Genomic DNA, 18,900 nt, shown 5'->3' on the forward strand with positions numbered 1-18,900 from the left:
CAAAATTGAATAGAAATTAAATCTCAATAGCAGTTTTAACCATATCGGTCATTCTGCTACTAATAAAAGACCAATCGTATTCCAATGACATTCGATTGGTTTGCGATTGGTCCGCCATTTGGTCTATAGGTACGGTAGTTTGCTCTACATTAGGTACAATCGTAAATAATTTGCAGTATTTATTCATTTTTTATTTTTTTATTTGTTAAAAAAAAAGTATGATTCATTTGTTGAATCAAAGAAACGGATAAAAGCGTTTATTTAAACGAAAAAATAGCGGAATGTCACAAACGCTTTAATCGTAATTGAGACGTGATTGGATCTCACTCAATCGGATGTGAATCGTATGTCGCTTACGTAAAATTTGCAGAATCGTGCTCCCGAGGTCCCTGGTTCGATTCCCGGTTCAGTCATGTAGTCTAGGTGTTATAATACGTATGTATGTAGTTTATCCGTTGTGTTAGCACCCATAACACAAGTTAGTTAATGATAACCTACCATTTGGCAACGGATTGTTAAAAGAAAAGAACGCTCGGTAGCAGCCACTGGACGCGGCGACGCCACAGCTCGCAAGCGCGGACACTTCGTATAGCCTCACCTGCTGCCTGCCCATCTCCAGCAAGGGTTAGTCAATTGTCGATCTGGCCGGAGGGACAACTCCGCTTTACTTTCTTTGCGTAAGAACTTTTGACCTACTTCAAAAATACGCTTGTCATCATTATTTTGGACGACAAACAATAGATTATTTTATCATAAATCGTCGTTTACATACATTTGCATACGATTAGTTGGTGAGCACGCATGTTTTTATATGCGGCAGGTAGTAGTAGGTATGTGCCGCGGCACGTGGTGAGCGGAGCGGCTCACCTTGAGCAAAGCGAGCACCCCACACAGACACGTGCACCTAACACACTCACGCACACACGCAAACTAAATCACTTAGCTTTACAATGGACCGTTTGTGGTCAAATATCATACCAATCATGATAAATAAAATAATTCAAGAAGGTAGATAGTTATAACCTAAATTAGTCGTCTCGTAATGACCGTCTGTTCGCAAATTTCGTTAAAATAATTATATACTTCAAGGCTCCTTCAAGGATATCAAGACTACCTTTGTATCGATTTATCAATATGTATAATCTAAATCTCACCTTTTTGAAATAAAACCCTTAAAAAAATTCATTCAATTACGTAATTAAAAAAAAATACCAACACAAATCACAATTTTATGCAAGTACTTACAACATTTCGCTAACATTTATATTTATTAAACTATGCACAAAGTATACTACACCGCGCTCCGTCCGCATGACGAGCGCCGAGAGCCGCCACAGCTGCAGTCGATGCCTACATGACATTCGGTAAACCAGTTTCATGTGTTTCTATACTTAGGTACTGCTGCTAAATACACTTTCCTGGCCCCGAATATACCACAAAACCCCACCTTTAACCCTTATTTCCACTGCCACTCTCCCAGAATTGCACATTCGTTCCGTTAAATGGAGTGGTAAAGCACTGCAGCGCAATGTGATAAGCGCGGGCTACGGGAACAGGTACATGTAGAAGAGCGCGGCGAGCGCGGCCAGCACGAGCGGCGGCCCCCACACGCTGATCAGCGTGGCCAGCGTGAGCGGCTCGGCCGCCTGCTGCGCCTGCTGGTCGCGCGAGCGCACCGGCCAGTGCTCCTCCGGCACCACCTCGCCCGCCACGAACTGCTGGCGCCACTCGAGCGCGATCTCGCTGTGGCCCACGTCGTGGAAGCACTGCGAGGCGTTGTCCCGCGTTGTCCAGCAGCACCTCCGCCGGGTGGTCGTCGAAGAACGGCGTTACGTCGTACACCACGTTGTCGATGATGATGGCGGCGTTGTCGCGCTGGTTGCGCGCCTCGACCTCCTTGCGCGTGAACTGAGCGGCCATGTTGCGCGCGGGCACCTCACTCGGCGGCTGGCTGGAGACTGTGTGACTGCGCTACTGGCCTGTGTGGGGTCACGGGTGCTCGAGGCGCGGGATCGCTCGGGTGTCACGGGAGACTCTCGCTAAGAAGCGCCGGTGGTCGACTGACCGCCCGAATCCGCACCACCTGTCGTGCTCGATGACACTACCTACCTTCCATATGCAAATTGTATACATTACGTACGACGCACATAGGAAATCACCGATCGATGTAAATTACGATTAAAATATACAGAAAACTTGTGGGTATGCAAAAATATAGGTACATCGTAATAACTGTAGGTAAGTTGCATTAAACTTACCTACTTGCTATTCTGAAGATCGATCAATCAGTGCGTCAGATTAACACAACAGAACATTAAAAACCGGAACATTTGTTGTCCTTATCAGAACATTTCTTAAAATCAGCATGGAAAGGGACATTTTTTTTTTTTTCAGATATTCGTAATAACCTGAACAAAAGTGGCCTTGTGGGTAAAGAACCAATGATATGAGTGGCAATACTGGCAATGCTCTTCGCAACGATCGATCCAGTTACGCCTATTACTATTATTACAGAACTCCACAACCGGCTTATTTCAGTTTACAAAATTTTCTATTTGGGCTTTTCCTGTACTGTAGTATCTATTCTATGTGTTTTGTTAGACAGAGGTGCCATAACGGAATGAGCGGTGGACGAGGAACGTTAGATACCGTTTGATTTCGCCCTTATGCGCCTTTGGACCCGACACACAAAATACATAGGTACAGAAGTCAATCTCATGTATGTACTTCACTTTTCATGCCTAAACTCGGCGGTCGCGCTAGGGTTGTCAACTGTTTTATGCGCATAAAACTAACGTGGTAGTGGTACTCGTATCTAATTATTTGATGTATTGTTGAGAATAAAACAGGAAAAATGAAATATAAACCAATAATAATAAAATATTTAATGTGGCATACAACAGGTTAATAAACACTTTCAACGGAAATTCGTTTGAACGAGATACCGTTTTTCAGAAACCGCAATTTATAATTTTGTTATTCATACATATATACTTACCCTACTCTTTACTTGTGAAAAAAATATTTTTGTATGTAATGGGTTGGTACAGTCCCTGATCTAAGCTTGCTTCTACCTACAGAAAACTTGATGTGCGAGTTTTATTTCGTCTACCTTACAACATAGTCTCGCCATGATCACAAAAATTATCAACTCCTACTAGCAATAATCTTTGAGGGTAGGTAGGCAGGTTCGCCTGGGTCGACACTAGCAAAACTTATTACGGCATTGGGCCAGAGGCCGCCGCCGGGGCGCTTACCTACCCACCTAACTGTACCTACCTACTGCGTTTATTAAACGAACCATCGAAATATGAGAAAATAAGTATGTACATACTATAGGTAATACGGCAGGCTAAAAAAACGACAATTCACTGTTTATTGTTGTATAAAACAACCGTCAACTTGTTCAATTATAATACGAATTTTGTTGCTCCATTATTACTTTTTCTTTTGTTATTAAAATTAAAAATATTACAGTCAAATTACAGTTAGGTAGGTATCACAACGCGTGCACATTTATCTACCTTTGTGTGACGCGCTTATCTCAAGAAAGCGGCAGCCGCGTTCGCACTGTTTTGAGTTGTTTTGAGACAGCGCGTCTGTGAACACGCACACATAGACACCTTTGTCTGCGTGACTCGAACGCGCTTTGTATGTAGATTGACTTCTGTACCTATGTATTTTGTGCCCGACATGTTTTTGTAATACCAAAAATCGTTGTCAGATGTCTTAAAGAACCCGAACACCTCATTATTACATTAGTCATGCATGACTGGGGCCCGATTCTCCTAATTTTACTTAAGCGCCATTCGATTGACGTTCGACTCGATTCAACTGAGATCCAATCCCGACTCGATTACGATTGAAGCGTATGTGGCATTCCGCTATTTTTTTAGTCATTCAATAATGAACGATTGCAAAATGATTGTACAGCAAACTACCGTATAGACCAAAATCATCAAAATAGCAGACCAATCGCACACCAATCAAATGTCAATCGAATTCGATTGGTCTTTTATTAGTAGCAGGGCCCCGATTCTCCTAAGTTAATAATGTCAAAATCGAATAGAAATCGAATCGCAATATGATTGTAATAGCAGTTTTAACCATATCGGACATTCTGCTACTAATAAAAGACCAATCGTATTCGATTGACATTTGATTGGTGTGCGATTGGTCTGCTATTTTGATGATTTTGGTCTATACGGTAGTTTGCTGTACAATCATTTTGCCATCGTAAATCATTTGCAGACAAAATGATTCATTATTGAATGACAGAAAAATATAAAAACGTTTATTTCAAAGAAAAAATAGCGGAATGCCACATACGCTTCAATCGTAATCGAGTCGGGATTGGATCTCAGTCGAATCGAGTCGAACGTCAATCGAAGGTCGCTTAAGTAAAATTAGGAGAATCGGGCCCCTGAATGCCCGATATGGTTAAAACTGCTATTACGATCATATTGCGATTCGATTTCTACTCGATTTTGACATTATTAACTTAGGAGAATCGGGGCCCTGATCGTTTTGGTCATGCCCTCTGTACGTATTTGACCTAGAAAAAATCTATCTGGACATTTGAATAAAATCTGACTGCTGACTTCTTTTATTTACTATTTTCTATTTTTTTAATTGTTGATAACAAAACGTTTCGTTTTCATCATCATCATCCTGAGAACCTTTTCCCAACTATGTTGAGGTCGGCTTCCAGTCTAACCGGATTCAGCTGAGGTGCTTTACAAGGAGCGACTGCCTATCTGAGCTCCTCAACCCAGTTACCCGGGCAACCCAATACCCCTTGGTTAGACTGGTGTTGCAACTTATTGGCTTCTGACTACCCGTAACGACTGTCAAGGATGTTTAATAACAGCCGGGACCTACAGTTTAACTTGCCATCCGAAACACAGTAATTCGTGTCAAAGATATACTTAGAAAGTACATACAAACTTAGAAAAGTTGCATTGATACTTGCCTGACTTGGAATCGAACCTGTGCCCTCATACTTGAAAAGATGGTTCTTTACCCACTAGCTAGGCCACCATGACTTTTCGTTTCGACAAACGTTTCGATTGGTTTCGATAAACGACCTTGATAAGATATGACGTTCCGTTCCTTGCATTCAGGTACTTAGGTAAGCGCCATGTAGTCATCAGTTAGAAAAATATTTTTTTAATAAAAAGAAAATCCCTCGTTCCCAAAGAATTCATTTGTTTTTATTTTTTTGCATAAAACCAAATAAAAGGCCAACTATGGACACCCTATGCGCTTTATAGCAAGCGGAACGGAACGCAGTCTTTTTTGTTGATATAACACTAGTTGACATATGGTTGACAAAAATGACAAATGACACTTAACATTATTTATGAAATGATAAAACCTGTATTTGTTATACCTAACTGACTTATTTTGTTTCTTTAATTGATACGACAATATCTGGTTTGTTGTTATACAACGCGGATGAAAATGTGTTTTCCAAAAAATACTATTACAATGTGGTATTAACACCCTCAGTTTAAATTAAGTAATTGTAAAGTTAGGAAAACATTAGTTTTAGGTTAGACTTCTTAGGAAAATATGAAACTTGTAAGTATTCATAACTTGTAGAATCGATTAAATGTAAAATGTAGTGGCTTGGTGCACTAATGCGATTGTCGACCGGCACGCCGGCAGTACTGCCTCAGCAGCGATGCGGCCAAGCCGTGCTTCGTGCTGTCGTTCAAGGAGCTGCTCATCATGCTGGACTGCGGGCTGTCGGCGCACTCGGTGCTCAACTTCCTGCCGCTGCCGCCCGTGCCCAGCACGCGGCTCGCCTCGCTGCCCAACTACACGCCGCCGCACCTCAACGATCCGCTGCTTGAGGGGGTTTGTTATTCAACATTACTTTTTGTTTACACAACACAAACATTCTGTTTTATCCATCCATCTTGAAAGTTCTTTTTGGGGTTTTGTACCTTGTAAGACCTGTCGCTTATAGCAGCTTATAGAGACATTAATGTAAAAGTAAAATATAAAATAAATAAATATTTATTTGAAAAAACATAGATCACATGAATTAGTAATTAAAATGTCTCAGATGTTGAGGTAAAACAAATTGTCTTAATAATAACAATCGGATAAACTATGTTAATCTAGGCTAATATCTACATACAGGCAATAATAAAATAAAAACAGTTCTAATTCTAAACATAGGGACCACCCGAACTAGGATTATTTTAACCTGTGTTTCGGGCTATCATATCAATATAACAGAAACTATTATAAAGAAATCACTTGTACTTGAGTGGTTGGTTCTTTATCCACTAGGCCATCACAATTTTTTAAGAAAACTGAAATAACCCTAAATATAATTATTGTAAATTGTAATGGGCGATTATGGCAAAATTTACTGAAAGCCTAAAGAGACGATTAGGTATGCCATGATGAATAAACAAAAGTACCTTTGAAACTATTAACTGAGTAGCCATGGCACATGTTTTCGGCAGTTACAGATGATAGCTTATTTAGTTCTTTGTGTAATTCATTCATTCCTTGTGGAAGTTGTGGTGGCCTAATGGTTAAAGAACCAACCTCTCGAGTATGTCGGTGTGCGTTTGATTCCAGGTCAGGCAAGTACCAATGCAACTTGTCTAACGTTTGTGTGTACTTTCTAAGTCAAGTATATCTTGGACACCAATGGTTGGTAAAAAGGTGAAGGAAAACATCTTGAGGAAACTTGGACTATATAGTCTGAAATCATCAATCCTGCATTGAGCAAGCGTGGTGATTAATGCTAATTCCTTCTCCATGTGAGAGGAGGCCTGTGCCCAGCAGTGGGACGATAAAAAGACTGTAACAGTAACAGTAATTCATTCAGATTTGTTTCTTATTATTTGTTACAGGAATTAAAAGATTGCTGCGGACGTGTTTTCGTAGACAGTATTCCAGAGTTCTGTCCGCCGCTAGACAAAGTGGTGGACTTCTCCCAACTGGACGTGATTCTGATCTCCAACTACACGTGCATGCTGGCACTGCCGTTCATCACGGAAGACACGGGCTTCAAAGGCCAGGTGTACGCGACGGAGCCCACGTTGCAGATCGGGCGCTTCTACCTGGAAGAGCTGGGCTCGTGGCTGGCGGGCGCGGGCGGCGCGGGCGCGGCGCGGCGCTGGAAGGAGCTGCTGCACGTGCTGCCCGCGCCGCTGGCGCTGGCGGCCCGGCCTCGCGCCTGGCGCCGCCTGTTCGCGCGCGAGCACATCGCGCGGGCGCTGGCGCGGGTGCGCGTGGTGGGCTACGACGAGCGCGTGGACGTGTACGGCGCGCTGGACGCCACGGCCGTCAGCTCCGGCTTCTGTCTCGGCTCCGCCAACTGGGTGCTGCGCTCCGCACACGAGAAGGTGACCTCTTCTCTTGATTTTTATTTTCACACCGACGTGTGCACGAGATGAAGTAAATAAATGATTAGTCGAGCCGAGCACCCATCGGGCGCAAGAGACAGTGGTCACAGTACCGGTTGCGGAGACAGGTGGCGTACGTGAGCGGGTCGTCGACGCTGACGACGCACCCGCGGCCCATCAACCAGGCGGCGCTGCGCGGCGCGGACGTGCTGGTGCTGGCGGCGCTGACGCAGACGCCGGCGCACAACCCCGACCACATGCTGGGCGACCTGTGCGTGCACGCGGCCGTGACGCTGCGGGCGGGCGGCTCGGTGCTGCTGCCCGTGTACCCGTCGGGCGTGCTGTACGACCTGCTGGAGTGCCTGTCGGCGCACCTGGACCAGGCGGGGCTGGCGGCCGTGCCGCTCTACGTGCTGTCGCCCGTGGCCGACTCCTCGCTGGCCTACAGCAACATCCTGGCGGAGTGGGTGTCGGTGGGCAAGCAGGCGCGGGTGTACCTGCCGGAGGAGCCGTTCCCGCACGCGGCGCTGGCTCGCGGCGGCCGCCTCAAGCACGCGAAGCATCTGCACGACGACGCCTTCAGTGCTGACTTCCGACAGGTCTCCTACTGCTTACATTTGAAACATTTTATTATCTACGAGTTAGACTTTAAACCTTTTTTAACCTTCCTCGCTTCCTGACCTCTTACCATTCTTAAATAATTTTTCTTTTATTTTTGTCGTATGTTCTTCTCTTTGCAATGGGTTTTATCCTCGCCGAGTAGAGTTTGGATCAGCTAAAGTGTCCATATATGCGAACTAATAAGTATTGTGTGTGCAGCCTTGCGTCGTCTTCTGTGGACACCCGAGTCTTCGTTTCGGAGCCGCCGTGCATCTCGTCGAGCTGTGGGCGTCTAACCCTGCTCACGCCATCATATTCACGGGTCAGATGTCATCTAATGACGATTTTATTTAGGAACTTAACAGTCAAATAAGAACTAAGTTTATATCAGAAGAAATGAGGTTAATTTCCTTAGTTTCATTCGAGTACTTATTATTGTGATCAAAGCGTCAACGATATTCACTGACGGGATCGGTTCGTTCGCAGAGCCCGACTTCCCGTACCTGGACGCGCTGGCGCCGTTCCAGCCGCTCGCCATGAAGGCGTTCCACTGCCCCATCGACACGTCGCTCAACTACTCGCAGGCCAACAAGCTGGTGCGCGAGCTGCGGCCGCGCGAGCTGGCGCTGCCCGAGCAGTACGCGGCGGCGGCCGGCGGCGCCGCCCGCCCGCACATCGCGGCCGACGTGCCCACCGTGCTGCTGCGGCGGGGGCCGCGCGCTGCGGGCCCGCGGCGCGGGCGCGGGCCTCGCTGTCGGCGGCGCTGGCGGCGCGCCTGGCGCCGCGGGACGTGCGCGGGGCTGCGGGCGGCGCCGCTGTGTGCCGCGCTGCGGGTGCGGGACCGGCGCGTGTCGCTGGACGTGCCGCCGCCGGGCCCGGGCGCCGCGCGCGAGGCGCCGCGGCTGGACTGGGCGGCGCCGGACGTGGAGGCGCTGGTGCGGGCGCTGGCGCGGGAGGGCGTGGCGGAGGCGCGCGTGGAGCGCACGGCGGACGGCTGCATCGTGCACCTGCCGCGCCACGACACGCTGGTGCACGTGGAGCGCCACGCCACGCACGTGTTCTGCGAGGCCGACGCCGCCGTGCGACACGCGCTGCGCCGCGCGCTCGCCGCCTGCCTGCCGCACGTGTAGTGCCGCCGCCTGCCGCACGTGTAGCCGCGCCGCCTGCCTGCAGCACGTCTAGTGCTGCCGCACGTCTAGTGCCGCTGTCGAGCCGCCGCCGTGCACTTACTTACTTTTCTAATATATATTGACATAATATATCTTGTACTTTATTTTGTTCTGCCGACTGTTTAGTGTACGTGTCACCAAGGATAGACAGACAATATGAATGTCATTGGAACATGATTGGTCTTATTTAAGTAGCAGTTGATATCCTTTTTCTTCCTCCTGCCCTGTTCCCAATTTTACTTGGGGTCGGCGCAATATGTCATTCTCTTCCATTTTCCCCTGTCACTCGTCATACTGACACTCACTCCCTTCCTATTCATGTCATCTTTCAGGCAATCCATCCATCTTTTCCTAGGTCTTCCACTTCCTCTCCATCCATCTACATTCATACTTAGCACTCACTTTGTTGCATGCGTATCATCCCTCCTCATTAATGCCCAGTAGCAGTTGATATCCAATTGACACATAATTAAATTAGCATAATCGAGCCCGTTTTTGGGGCCGAAACTAAAATATTATAATAGACATGATGACTAAAATAATGAACCCGTATTTTTTTATTTTCTCTCAGTAACAAAAAACGACGAAGATATAACACGAGATTTTTTTTCTTACGGCACGTCTGAGTACTTTCAAACAGACGACGCGACGAAACGAGCGCCACACTCGCATCTCACTTTGTTGCATTATATTTATTTTTTTGTTAAAACAAGTGTTATATATTTTTAGGAAGTCTAAAATGCGGACTAATTAGAATCATTATTTTTTAACCTCTTATGACTGGGTGCCGTGAATAATGCCGTGGCACACAGTCATAACCCGTTATTGTGGAAAGTCCTTACCAGGGGGGAGACACTCCGTACATTTTGACAGCTAAGTGAATGAAGAGTCGCCACCTTTTATTTGGCCCGGAAACTATTTACTATCTAAAAGATACTTTAAATTACCAACAGATGGCACTACACTATAATCGTTTTTGTTTGTCAATATAAAATTATTTATGCAATTTTAAATAGAGAAAAGTATGAGGAAAATATTAGACACTTAAAAAAAAGATAAAATAGGCGAATACATTAAATACGGTTTGAAAAAGCACAAATATCAATTTTAATCTAAAAAGACCTGGTGTCAGTATTCCAAGTAACTTAACAAAACCGATCATCGATCATAACAAAATATCCATAGAGTATAGTAAATAGATTGGGAATAGAGAACCCACTTCGATTTTTTTCTGCAACCTTCAAACGATTTTTGAAGCGCCATCTGGTATCGTCTGCCGAAACAAATTGTTTATGTGTGCGTACATCCCATTTCACACACATGTATACATCAGTATTGTCTACAGGTTATTCGTCATCTCGACAGACTAAACTCACCATTAAAGTGTCGAGTTGGTGAAACTCGAAATTTGTACATTTATCATGTCGTCAACTCGCCACTCAAGATTTTCATTCGTGTCCAGTTAGTGAAACTTAGATTTTATCACTTTTATGTTTTCGCCAACTGGATACATTGTGTCACAAACATCATCGGCCACTGAACGTCCATTTTGCAAACGTTTGAAACGCGAAAAGTTGATTCCCAAACTTGGCGAAAACATAAAAGTGATAAAATCTAAGTTTCACTAACTGGACACGAATTAAAATCTTGACGTGGCGAGTTGACGACATGATAAATGTACAAATTTTGAGTTTCACCAACTCGACACATTCGTGGTGAGTTTAGTGTGTCGAGATGACGAATAACCGTCTATAGATATTCTAGGGGAATTTGTTCATACGTACGTACTTACAAAATATAGCCACAGAATGTAGAAAATAGTTATTTATTGAAATATGGAAATACAACACAGATTACTACAACTCAACAGAACAACGTTATGTAGGAACATTTAGAAAGTACTTAGTAGGCGACCTGGAATTAAATAAAAATCATATTTACTTATGTTTATGTTTATTGTAATAAATTTGTGCTGAAAGTTTAGTTTCATCATCCTCATCACGATATTGGATTTTACCTGATAAAATTCGATTAATTGAGCGGCACCAACTATATACCAAAATATTTATTGTAATGTTTTCAAAAACATTTCTTAATTCTATCTTGTGGATATCGCAGGTGAAAGGATAATCCACAAATATGTCTAAAAACATTTTTATCTTTTCTTTTAATTTAGTTTTTGGCACATTCTTTTTCAAAATTTCTACTACAATATTTTGTATGTCTTTAAAAACTTTTTCCGCCACTATATTGGGATACAACAGACAATGTTTTCCTTTTGTATATTCTTTTGCCCTTATATAACTATTTGATTTTAATTGACTGTCGCCAGTTAGTTCAGTTTTGCAGTGCCTGCATGATTTAGCAACTTTTTTAAAACATTTAGCCAGCACCCACCCACATACATAATTGGCCTGACCAGCATCAGCAGGCTCAGAATTTAAATTTATAAAAGGCACCTCAATTTCGTCATTTTCTTCTTGCTGAAATGGTAGAACCTCATTACTGGGAACATTAGAAGTGTTTTCTAAAAGTTTGTCTTCCAAAAAGAAACTCAATGTCTGAAGACAATCATTGTCATCATTTTCACAGTTAGCGTTAAGTGAATGGGGTGAGTTATAATTATTTAAAAGAAGTGATTTATAGGCACCTTCAAAGCTAATTGTGTTGGGTGCCGTATTCCTCACCCCAAAACTTCTAATGTTCCCAAAAAAATTTTCCAGTGGGTCCTGGTTAAAGTTTCTGGTCATCATTGTATCAAATAAATATTTTTGGGATAATATTTTCCACAACTGTTGCATGCCCTCAATAGTACGTATAAAATTTTTATTGAAGGTACCGAACTCGTTTCAATTAATCTTATTTTATTTTCCTTTTCTTTTTTAACTTTAATAAATTTTATTGATTTTAATACCTTTTTGGCATTTTCCCATAATTCATGATGAGGAGAATTGTTTCTAACACCACATTTATACATTTTTCCATGTATCATATTAAATGAGCTTGAATTTAAGGAATCAAATAAATTGTCCATCATTTTGGTAAATGTAATTACTTGGCGGCACTCATTAGATAAATCGCCCTAGCAGATAAATGTTCTGCAGCTGTAGCAACACTGCGGCTAAAAATTTGGGTTGCGTGTTTGACCTTCATTTTTTATTTTCTCCACATAAATATGTTCATCAGTTAGTTTCTGACATATTTTAATTCACCATGTAATTTGTCCGCTTCATAAATTTTCTGGTAATATTCCCATTTTATCGTCTTTTCAACCTTTTCTTCGAAGTCGAAATATTTTAAGTCCTTCGTAAGTAAATTGTTTCTTACCCTTTCAATAAATGAGGGACATCAAATAATGGGATAATTTTAGATTTCCCTACTTCCATTACATCATGTCTCCATTCCTTATTTTCTTTTATGAATTTTATTCTACTATCTTCAATAATTTCATTCACTACACTGACATTTACTGTGCTTTGGTCGCACACTGTGCACAAAATATTAAGCCCTGTACCCTGAACATATTTAATGACTTTTATAGTCAAGGCTTTTAATTCTGCTTTGTTAACAGAATTTGTAAAAAAGTATGCAACAGGCTGTTTAAATTTTTTCTTTAATCCTTTGACCATGTAAACTAAAACATGGTCAGCAATTTTTTTACTACGCCAAGCGAATCCCTTTAATTTATCCTTAGATCCGTCGTAATGGATCTGCGGCGATATTGACATCTCGTCAAAATAAGACAGCAGAGGCGATCTTCTGGACTTAATTCCTTCACAGTCTTTCTCATTTTATGAATAAAACTTATTTAGCCCGACTCTATTTCAATTTTCGCAAGAAGCCTTTTTAATGATTTTATAGAGGGCAATGTAAAGTATTTATATAAAAGAGTATAACTCTTGGGACTCTTTTGTACATGGAGAGAGAAAACTTTTTCCTTTAAAGTAAACCTCCGCCCACGAGCTCTCTTGTGAGTTTGGGTGTACTGCATGTTTGTGAATATTTTGCTGCAGTTGTCATATTTCTCGTTATTTTTTAAACAATTTGTATTGCTAATTTTATCAACGCTGGCTAATCTTTCTTTCAAACTACTACTCCGTTTACGTAACCGAATAATTTCGGTTTTTAAATTCTTCATTTGGAATCTTGAAATCTTTAATTCATTCTCCAGCGATGAAGTTGATTTCAGTTTTCTGCAAAAAAAACTTTTACTTTACCACACCCAGATAAAAAGTAGCCTATGTATAAACATTTTTTGATATCTTATGGTATAAACTACATTGGCACTTACTTTTGTCTCCTTTAAGTTTCCGTCTTTGTTGTATACCATGTTTACTGCAATAATTATGTTCTGCTGCTATAACACACGCATTGGGAGGTGCAGCTGAAAATAAAATAATAATAATTCACCATTGTCATTGTAAACATCAAAATTACTAGTGTGAGTTACATGAGGATTATTAACCTAAATTGTCATTACAATAAATCAAGTTGAAGTGTGTTTGTAATGACTACACAACAGTTACATATTACTTAATGCAGTAATTAATTATGGTAGCTAGTTAAACATAATTTGAGAATGTAGGTAGCCAAGCGTTTACATACCAGTGATTATTTGCTTTGATGTAGAAGGCAGATCCCATATATTATGTTCAGGCATAGGAAGTTCAGTTGGTATATGTGGAGTTGCAGGAGGCATATGAGCATCTTGTGATGGAGCACCTGGAAATAGTAAAACAAGTCTAAGATCCCACTAAACAACAACCTTCACCGAGTTGGTTAAGGGGTGAATGAACAGTATTTTATATCCAATTAAATATTACTATACTGCAAACAGGTGGCCTTAAAGGTATCTATGAAAAAATGAAATTTAAAAGCGTCGCCCCCACCCAGAATACAAAGGGGCGGGATTCTCCATCGCGATTAGCTCCGGTACCCGCCTGGGTATTATTACTCTATTTCGTAGTCGCATTAAATTATATTAGGAGCAATGTTTTAAAACTTAAGAAAAGAAAAGTTAAGAGGTGAAAGAGAGAAGGTGACTGCAGAGTACATATTTTAAAGTAATAAGATATATATTTTATCAGACACTGAAGAGAAGGTAAAGGGAAAGGGAAGGTTAGTTGGGAAGTTGGGACCGTTAGTTGGAAAGGGTTAGCCGAGGTGTTATGACTATATTTTCTGATGGTACCTCATGTTTACCAATTGGCACAGGGTCGTCTAGTTCTTACTGACTTCTTTAAGCGTTCATGCCTTCCCCCATCACGTCAAGGTGGCCCCATGGGGGATTATTATAAAAAAATGCAGTATTTAATTATGGCAGCTAGTTAAACATAATTTGAGAATGTAGGTAGCCAAGCATTTACGTACCAGTGACTATTTGCTTTGATGTAGAAGGCAGATTCCATATATTATGTTCAGGCATAGGAAGTTCAGTTGGTATATGTGGAGTTGCAGGAGGCATATGAGCATCTTGTGATGGAGCACCTGGAAATAGTAAAACAAGTCTAAGATCCCACTAAACAACAACCTTCACCGAGTTGGTTAAGGGGTGAATGAACTGCATTTTATATCCAATTAAATATTAATATACTGCAAACAGGTGGCCTAAAAGATTTCAGTTCAGTTTAATTGTGAATAATTAAGAATTTTGTTTTCTTAATGGCAATTTTAACTCAGTAGGTGGCATTGCGATCTAGTTCAAGAATAAAGATCTAAATCTTACCCTGAAGATGGAGAGTAGGAACAGCTATGTTATTTAAACGGTTGTTGCGATTCTTAAACTTGTCTGCAAAATGTATGTCACAGATGACTCGCTTTCTGTAAAATTTGATATCATCTGCAGTCTCCAGTTTTCCACCAACTATATTAACCCAGGCTTTGAATAACTCAGGATTCTTTTCTGGGTGTGGAAATTGATGTTGTGTCACACCTGAAAAATAAATTACAAAAATATGAAGTTTGTATGCTGATATTGTATAGTGTATGTATGAATGAATACCTATTACCTATGTATGTGTGCGCGTGTCTATCTATGTATGTCTATCTTATTAAATCATGTATCATTTCATATGGGATTCAGTAATAAATGGTTACTCGTAAGGAACTGTGTTTCTCTAAACGCCCAACCTTATAATTGACTGAGTTGGTATCTCCCGTGATGACAAGTTTATCCGGATGACTAGGAGCTTTCAGGAGCACGATTCTGGGGCCCGATTCTGTTAAGTTAATAATGTCAAAATTGAATAGAAATTGCATCGCAACAGCTTTTTTAACCATATCGGGCATTCTGTTACTAATATAAGACCAATCGTATTCCAACGACATTCGATTGGTTTGCGATTGGTCTGCCATTTTGGTCTATATTACCATAATATTCTTAGTCTATATTGCCATATTGCAATCGTAAATCATTTGCAGACAAAATGATTCATTATTGAATGACAGAAAAGGATAAAACGTTTATTTCAAAGAAAAATTGCGCAGAATCCTGCCCCTGCTAATTTTACTTTAGCGACATGCGATTCACATCCGACTGAGATCCAATCACGACTCAATTACGATTGAAGCGTATGTGGCATTCCACTATTTTTTCTTTTAAATAAACGTGTTTATCCTTTTCTGTGATTCAATAATGAATCATATTGTCTGCAAACGATTTACGATTGCAATATGGCAATATCATCATCCTCCGAGCCTTTTCCCAACTATGTTGGGGTCGGCTTCCAGTCTAACCGTTCGAATTATTCCCAACTAGCGACCCGCCCCGGCTTCGCACGGGTAACAGTATTTCTCCATTATTTAATAGATGTTATTATACATAAAAACCTTCTCATGAGTTACTCTATCTATTAAAAAAAACCGCATCAAAATCCGTTGCGTAGTTTTAAAGATTTGAGCGTTCATAGGGACATACAACATGACACATGACAGAAAAAGCGACTTTGTTTTATACTATGTAGTAATAGTCCCCTCTAGCGCTGTCCTCCGGGGTGATAGCCGGGAATTGTCTTCCCAGTTATCACCGGGGTGACAATTTGTGCCGACTGTTCCCTTTGAAAACTGACTAGAGGGGACAAATGGGAAGTCTATTTCTCAGTTGTCACCGGGGGGGTGACATTTGCTACGGTTCCTTCTTCCTTCCAAAGAAAAAAAAATGTAATTACCATAGATTTCAGGTTTTTTATTTATTATGCTACATAGAATCTTCCAAAGAAAAAAAAATGTAATTATCATAGATTTCAGGTTTTTATTTCTTATAACAAACAACATTGTGTTTCCTTTAATAGGTACATCACATATTATTAATTTCTATTAACACCAATCGTTTTCTTAATTTTATTTAATTTAACAAGATTACAAACTGTGTTACAAATAAGCATGCGACTAATAAGCACTTTTAACTTAACCATTAGTGATTATCTGTGATTAGTATTAATTAAAGTTATCTGTGATTGTGCCTATTATAGGAAACATAATGTTGTTTTTGTTTTTTATAGTAGTATTAACTACTATAAAAAAATCGATTTTTGTAAGCCTGTTGACATTGTGTTAGTTAAAATAATAATATATATATTTTTTATGTGATTCTATGTAACATAATAAATAAAACCTGAAATCTATGGTAATTACATTTTTTCTTAGGAAGGAAGAAGGAACAAAATGTCACCCGTGACAACTGAGAAATAGACTCCCATTTGTTCTCAAAAGTCGGCACAAATTGTCACCCCGTGATAACTGGAAGACAAGCTGTCACCAGGAGGGCTGAACTATTAATTCGGATTCAGCTGAGTACCAGTGCTGTACAAGGAGCGACTGCCTATCTGACCTCCTCAACCCAGCTACCGGCAACCCGATACCCCTTGGTTAGACTGGTGTCAGACTTACTGGCTTCTGACTACCCGTAACGACTGCCAAGGATGTTAAATGATAGCCGGGACCTACAGTTTAACGTGCCATCCGAAACACAGTCATTGGTTTCTAAGATATACTTAGAAAGTACATACAAACTTAGAAAAGTTGCATGGGTACTTGCCTGACCTGGAATCGAACCCACGCCCTCATACTTGTGAGGTTGGCTCTTTACCCACTAGGCCACCACGACTTTGAGGCAATATGGCAATATAGACTAAGAATAATATGGTAATATGTACCTATAAACCAAAACGGCAGACCAATAGCAACCAATCGAATGTCGTTGGAATACGATTGGTCTTATAAATATTAGTAGCAGAATGCCCGAAATGGTTAAAACTGATATTGCGATTTAATTTCTATTCAATTTTGATATTAATAACTTAATGATACTATTAACAGAATCGGGCCCTAGGTACTATGAACTTGATAAAGAAAGCACTTACCCGGGTTGTGTGAACATCCCAATTCGCACCGCCTCGGCATGATTATATGCACTCAAACAAGCGTCTCTAATCGCTAATAACACAATAACAGTGTCTATTTCACAAATATCACAAAAAAGGCGTCTTTATCGCAAATAATACTAAACACTAATGGCGTCTTTTCGCAAGTTATGTGAAACAATGAAACAGAGGAGCACAGCTCAACTCACTCACTAATTCACCGAAAACACAGCGGATGAGTAAAACTCAAATCAACGCAAGTCAACAGCAGAAAACACTTAAATGGACGAAAACTTAACACACAAATTGTATGTACTGTACTCGCCATTAAAATTCAAATTCTAACTTCAGCATTGGCAGTTGGCACGGTTTATTGCCAACCAAAAAAATAATTATAGAAAAATAATTTATGTATATAAAATAGTGTACAGATTTAATAAAAATAATTGATAGATTTCCTACGTAATACTAATATATAAAATAATTTTTAGATTTCAATAATTTTAGTGATATTTTATGGAAGTTAATTTTTGATTAAAGAGCCATCTATTATCACTTGAAGATATTAAATACTTTAGGAAGAGGATTGCAGATGGCGCTTTTCTAAATTTTTTACCGAAATCTAGTCAAGTACGGCAGTGACCAGCCCCTGAAAATATCAATATGGCGGTTTTTGCATTCTGCGTACACGCGTATAAAAAGTAATAATACATAATATTTATTTGTTTTCCTTCGACCTTTTACTATATTAACGATGACATTTTCTATTAGGGTAAGTAGCATAATGTAACTATAACGATAACCAATGTTATAGTTACATGGTGCTATTTACCCTAATAGAAAATGTTATGAATATGATGCATATATATTTTTATAGCTATAGCTATGTAGGTAGTTCGGGGCCAATTTAGAGAGAGATGGCGCATTGACAAATAGGTTTGCATGATTATCACGCAAGAGGGCTCTCTTTTCCCTATATATTACTTTACTCTTTGGTCCTTACCGATATAGTCGGTATCTATAATTAAACCACATCCCGACTCGAAGAGAAATAAATAGTAATGGTACTGACGTGAGCTTAAGTACGGTATAAAATTAAATGTAGGTAATTATAATTAGGTAAAACAAAAATTTAATTTTGTTCTTTAAATCAAGGACAAAAAATATTAACTTTCTTTAATAGCGGATACCTACTTGGCTGAAAGCTGAGCTAGGCACTTGTCTCACCGGCAACGATTAACGAGTAACGAGTAGAGCTAGAACTAGAAACGAGTTAGCGAGACGCGGGGAGACTAAGGCAGTTGTCCCACCAACGACGAGAAAACGACTAACTATCGGCTATTTCCTCGCTCAAGAAACGTACAATAGATATACTTTCCAAGTGAACAAAAGAGATGC

General features: G+C 40.7%; 3 protein-coding genes across 3 annotated transcripts; 1 reads left to right on the forward strand and 2 right to left on the reverse strand.

Moving 5' to 3' along the window:
* Positions 1–1,181: 1,181 nt before the first annotated feature.
* On the reverse strand, positions 1,182–2,088 carry LOC110380637 (cytochrome b5). Its single transcript, XM_021340676.3, is given in 2 exon segments — positions 1,182–1,779; positions 1,781–2,088. Coding segments are annotated over 2 exon segments (375 nt in total). The 5' UTR covers positions 1,921–2,088; the 3' UTR covers positions 1,182–1,544.
* Positions 2,089–5,312: 3,224 nt separating this feature from the next.
* LOC110380629 (integrator complex subunit 9) lies at positions 5,313–9,688 on the forward strand. The gene is given in 8 exon segments (XM_049836391.2): positions 5,313–5,583; positions 5,671–5,862; positions 6,879–7,373; positions 7,502–7,972; positions 8,193–8,295; positions 8,460–8,708; positions 8,711–8,768; positions 8,770–9,688. Coding segments are annotated over 8 exon segments (1,911 nt in total). The 5' UTR covers positions 5,313–5,574; the 3' UTR covers positions 9,104–9,688.
* Positions 9,689–13,433: 3,745 nt separating this feature from the next.
* On the reverse strand, positions 13,434–18,147 carry LOC135119239 (uncharacterized). Its single transcript, XM_064043446.1, has 4 exons — positions 17,503–18,147; positions 14,868–15,074; positions 14,513–14,629; positions 13,434–13,864 (listed from the first exon to the last, which is right to left on the reverse strand). The coding sequence occupies exons 1-4, from the start codon at positions 17,540–17,542 to the stop codon at positions 13,740–13,742; spliced, it is 489 nt and encodes a 162-aa protein (XP_063899516.1). The 5' UTR covers positions 17,543–18,147; the 3' UTR covers positions 13,434–13,739.
* Between the last annotated feature and the right edge of the window lie 753 nt (positions 18,148–18,900).

This window comes from Helicoverpa armigera, chromosome 3, assembly GCF_030705265.1.
Source record: "Helicoverpa armigera isolate CAAS_96S chromosome 3, ASM3070526v1, whole genome shotgun sequence".
Lineage (NCBI taxonomy): Eukaryota > Metazoa > Arthropoda > Insecta > Lepidoptera > Noctuidae > Helicoverpa > Helicoverpa armigera.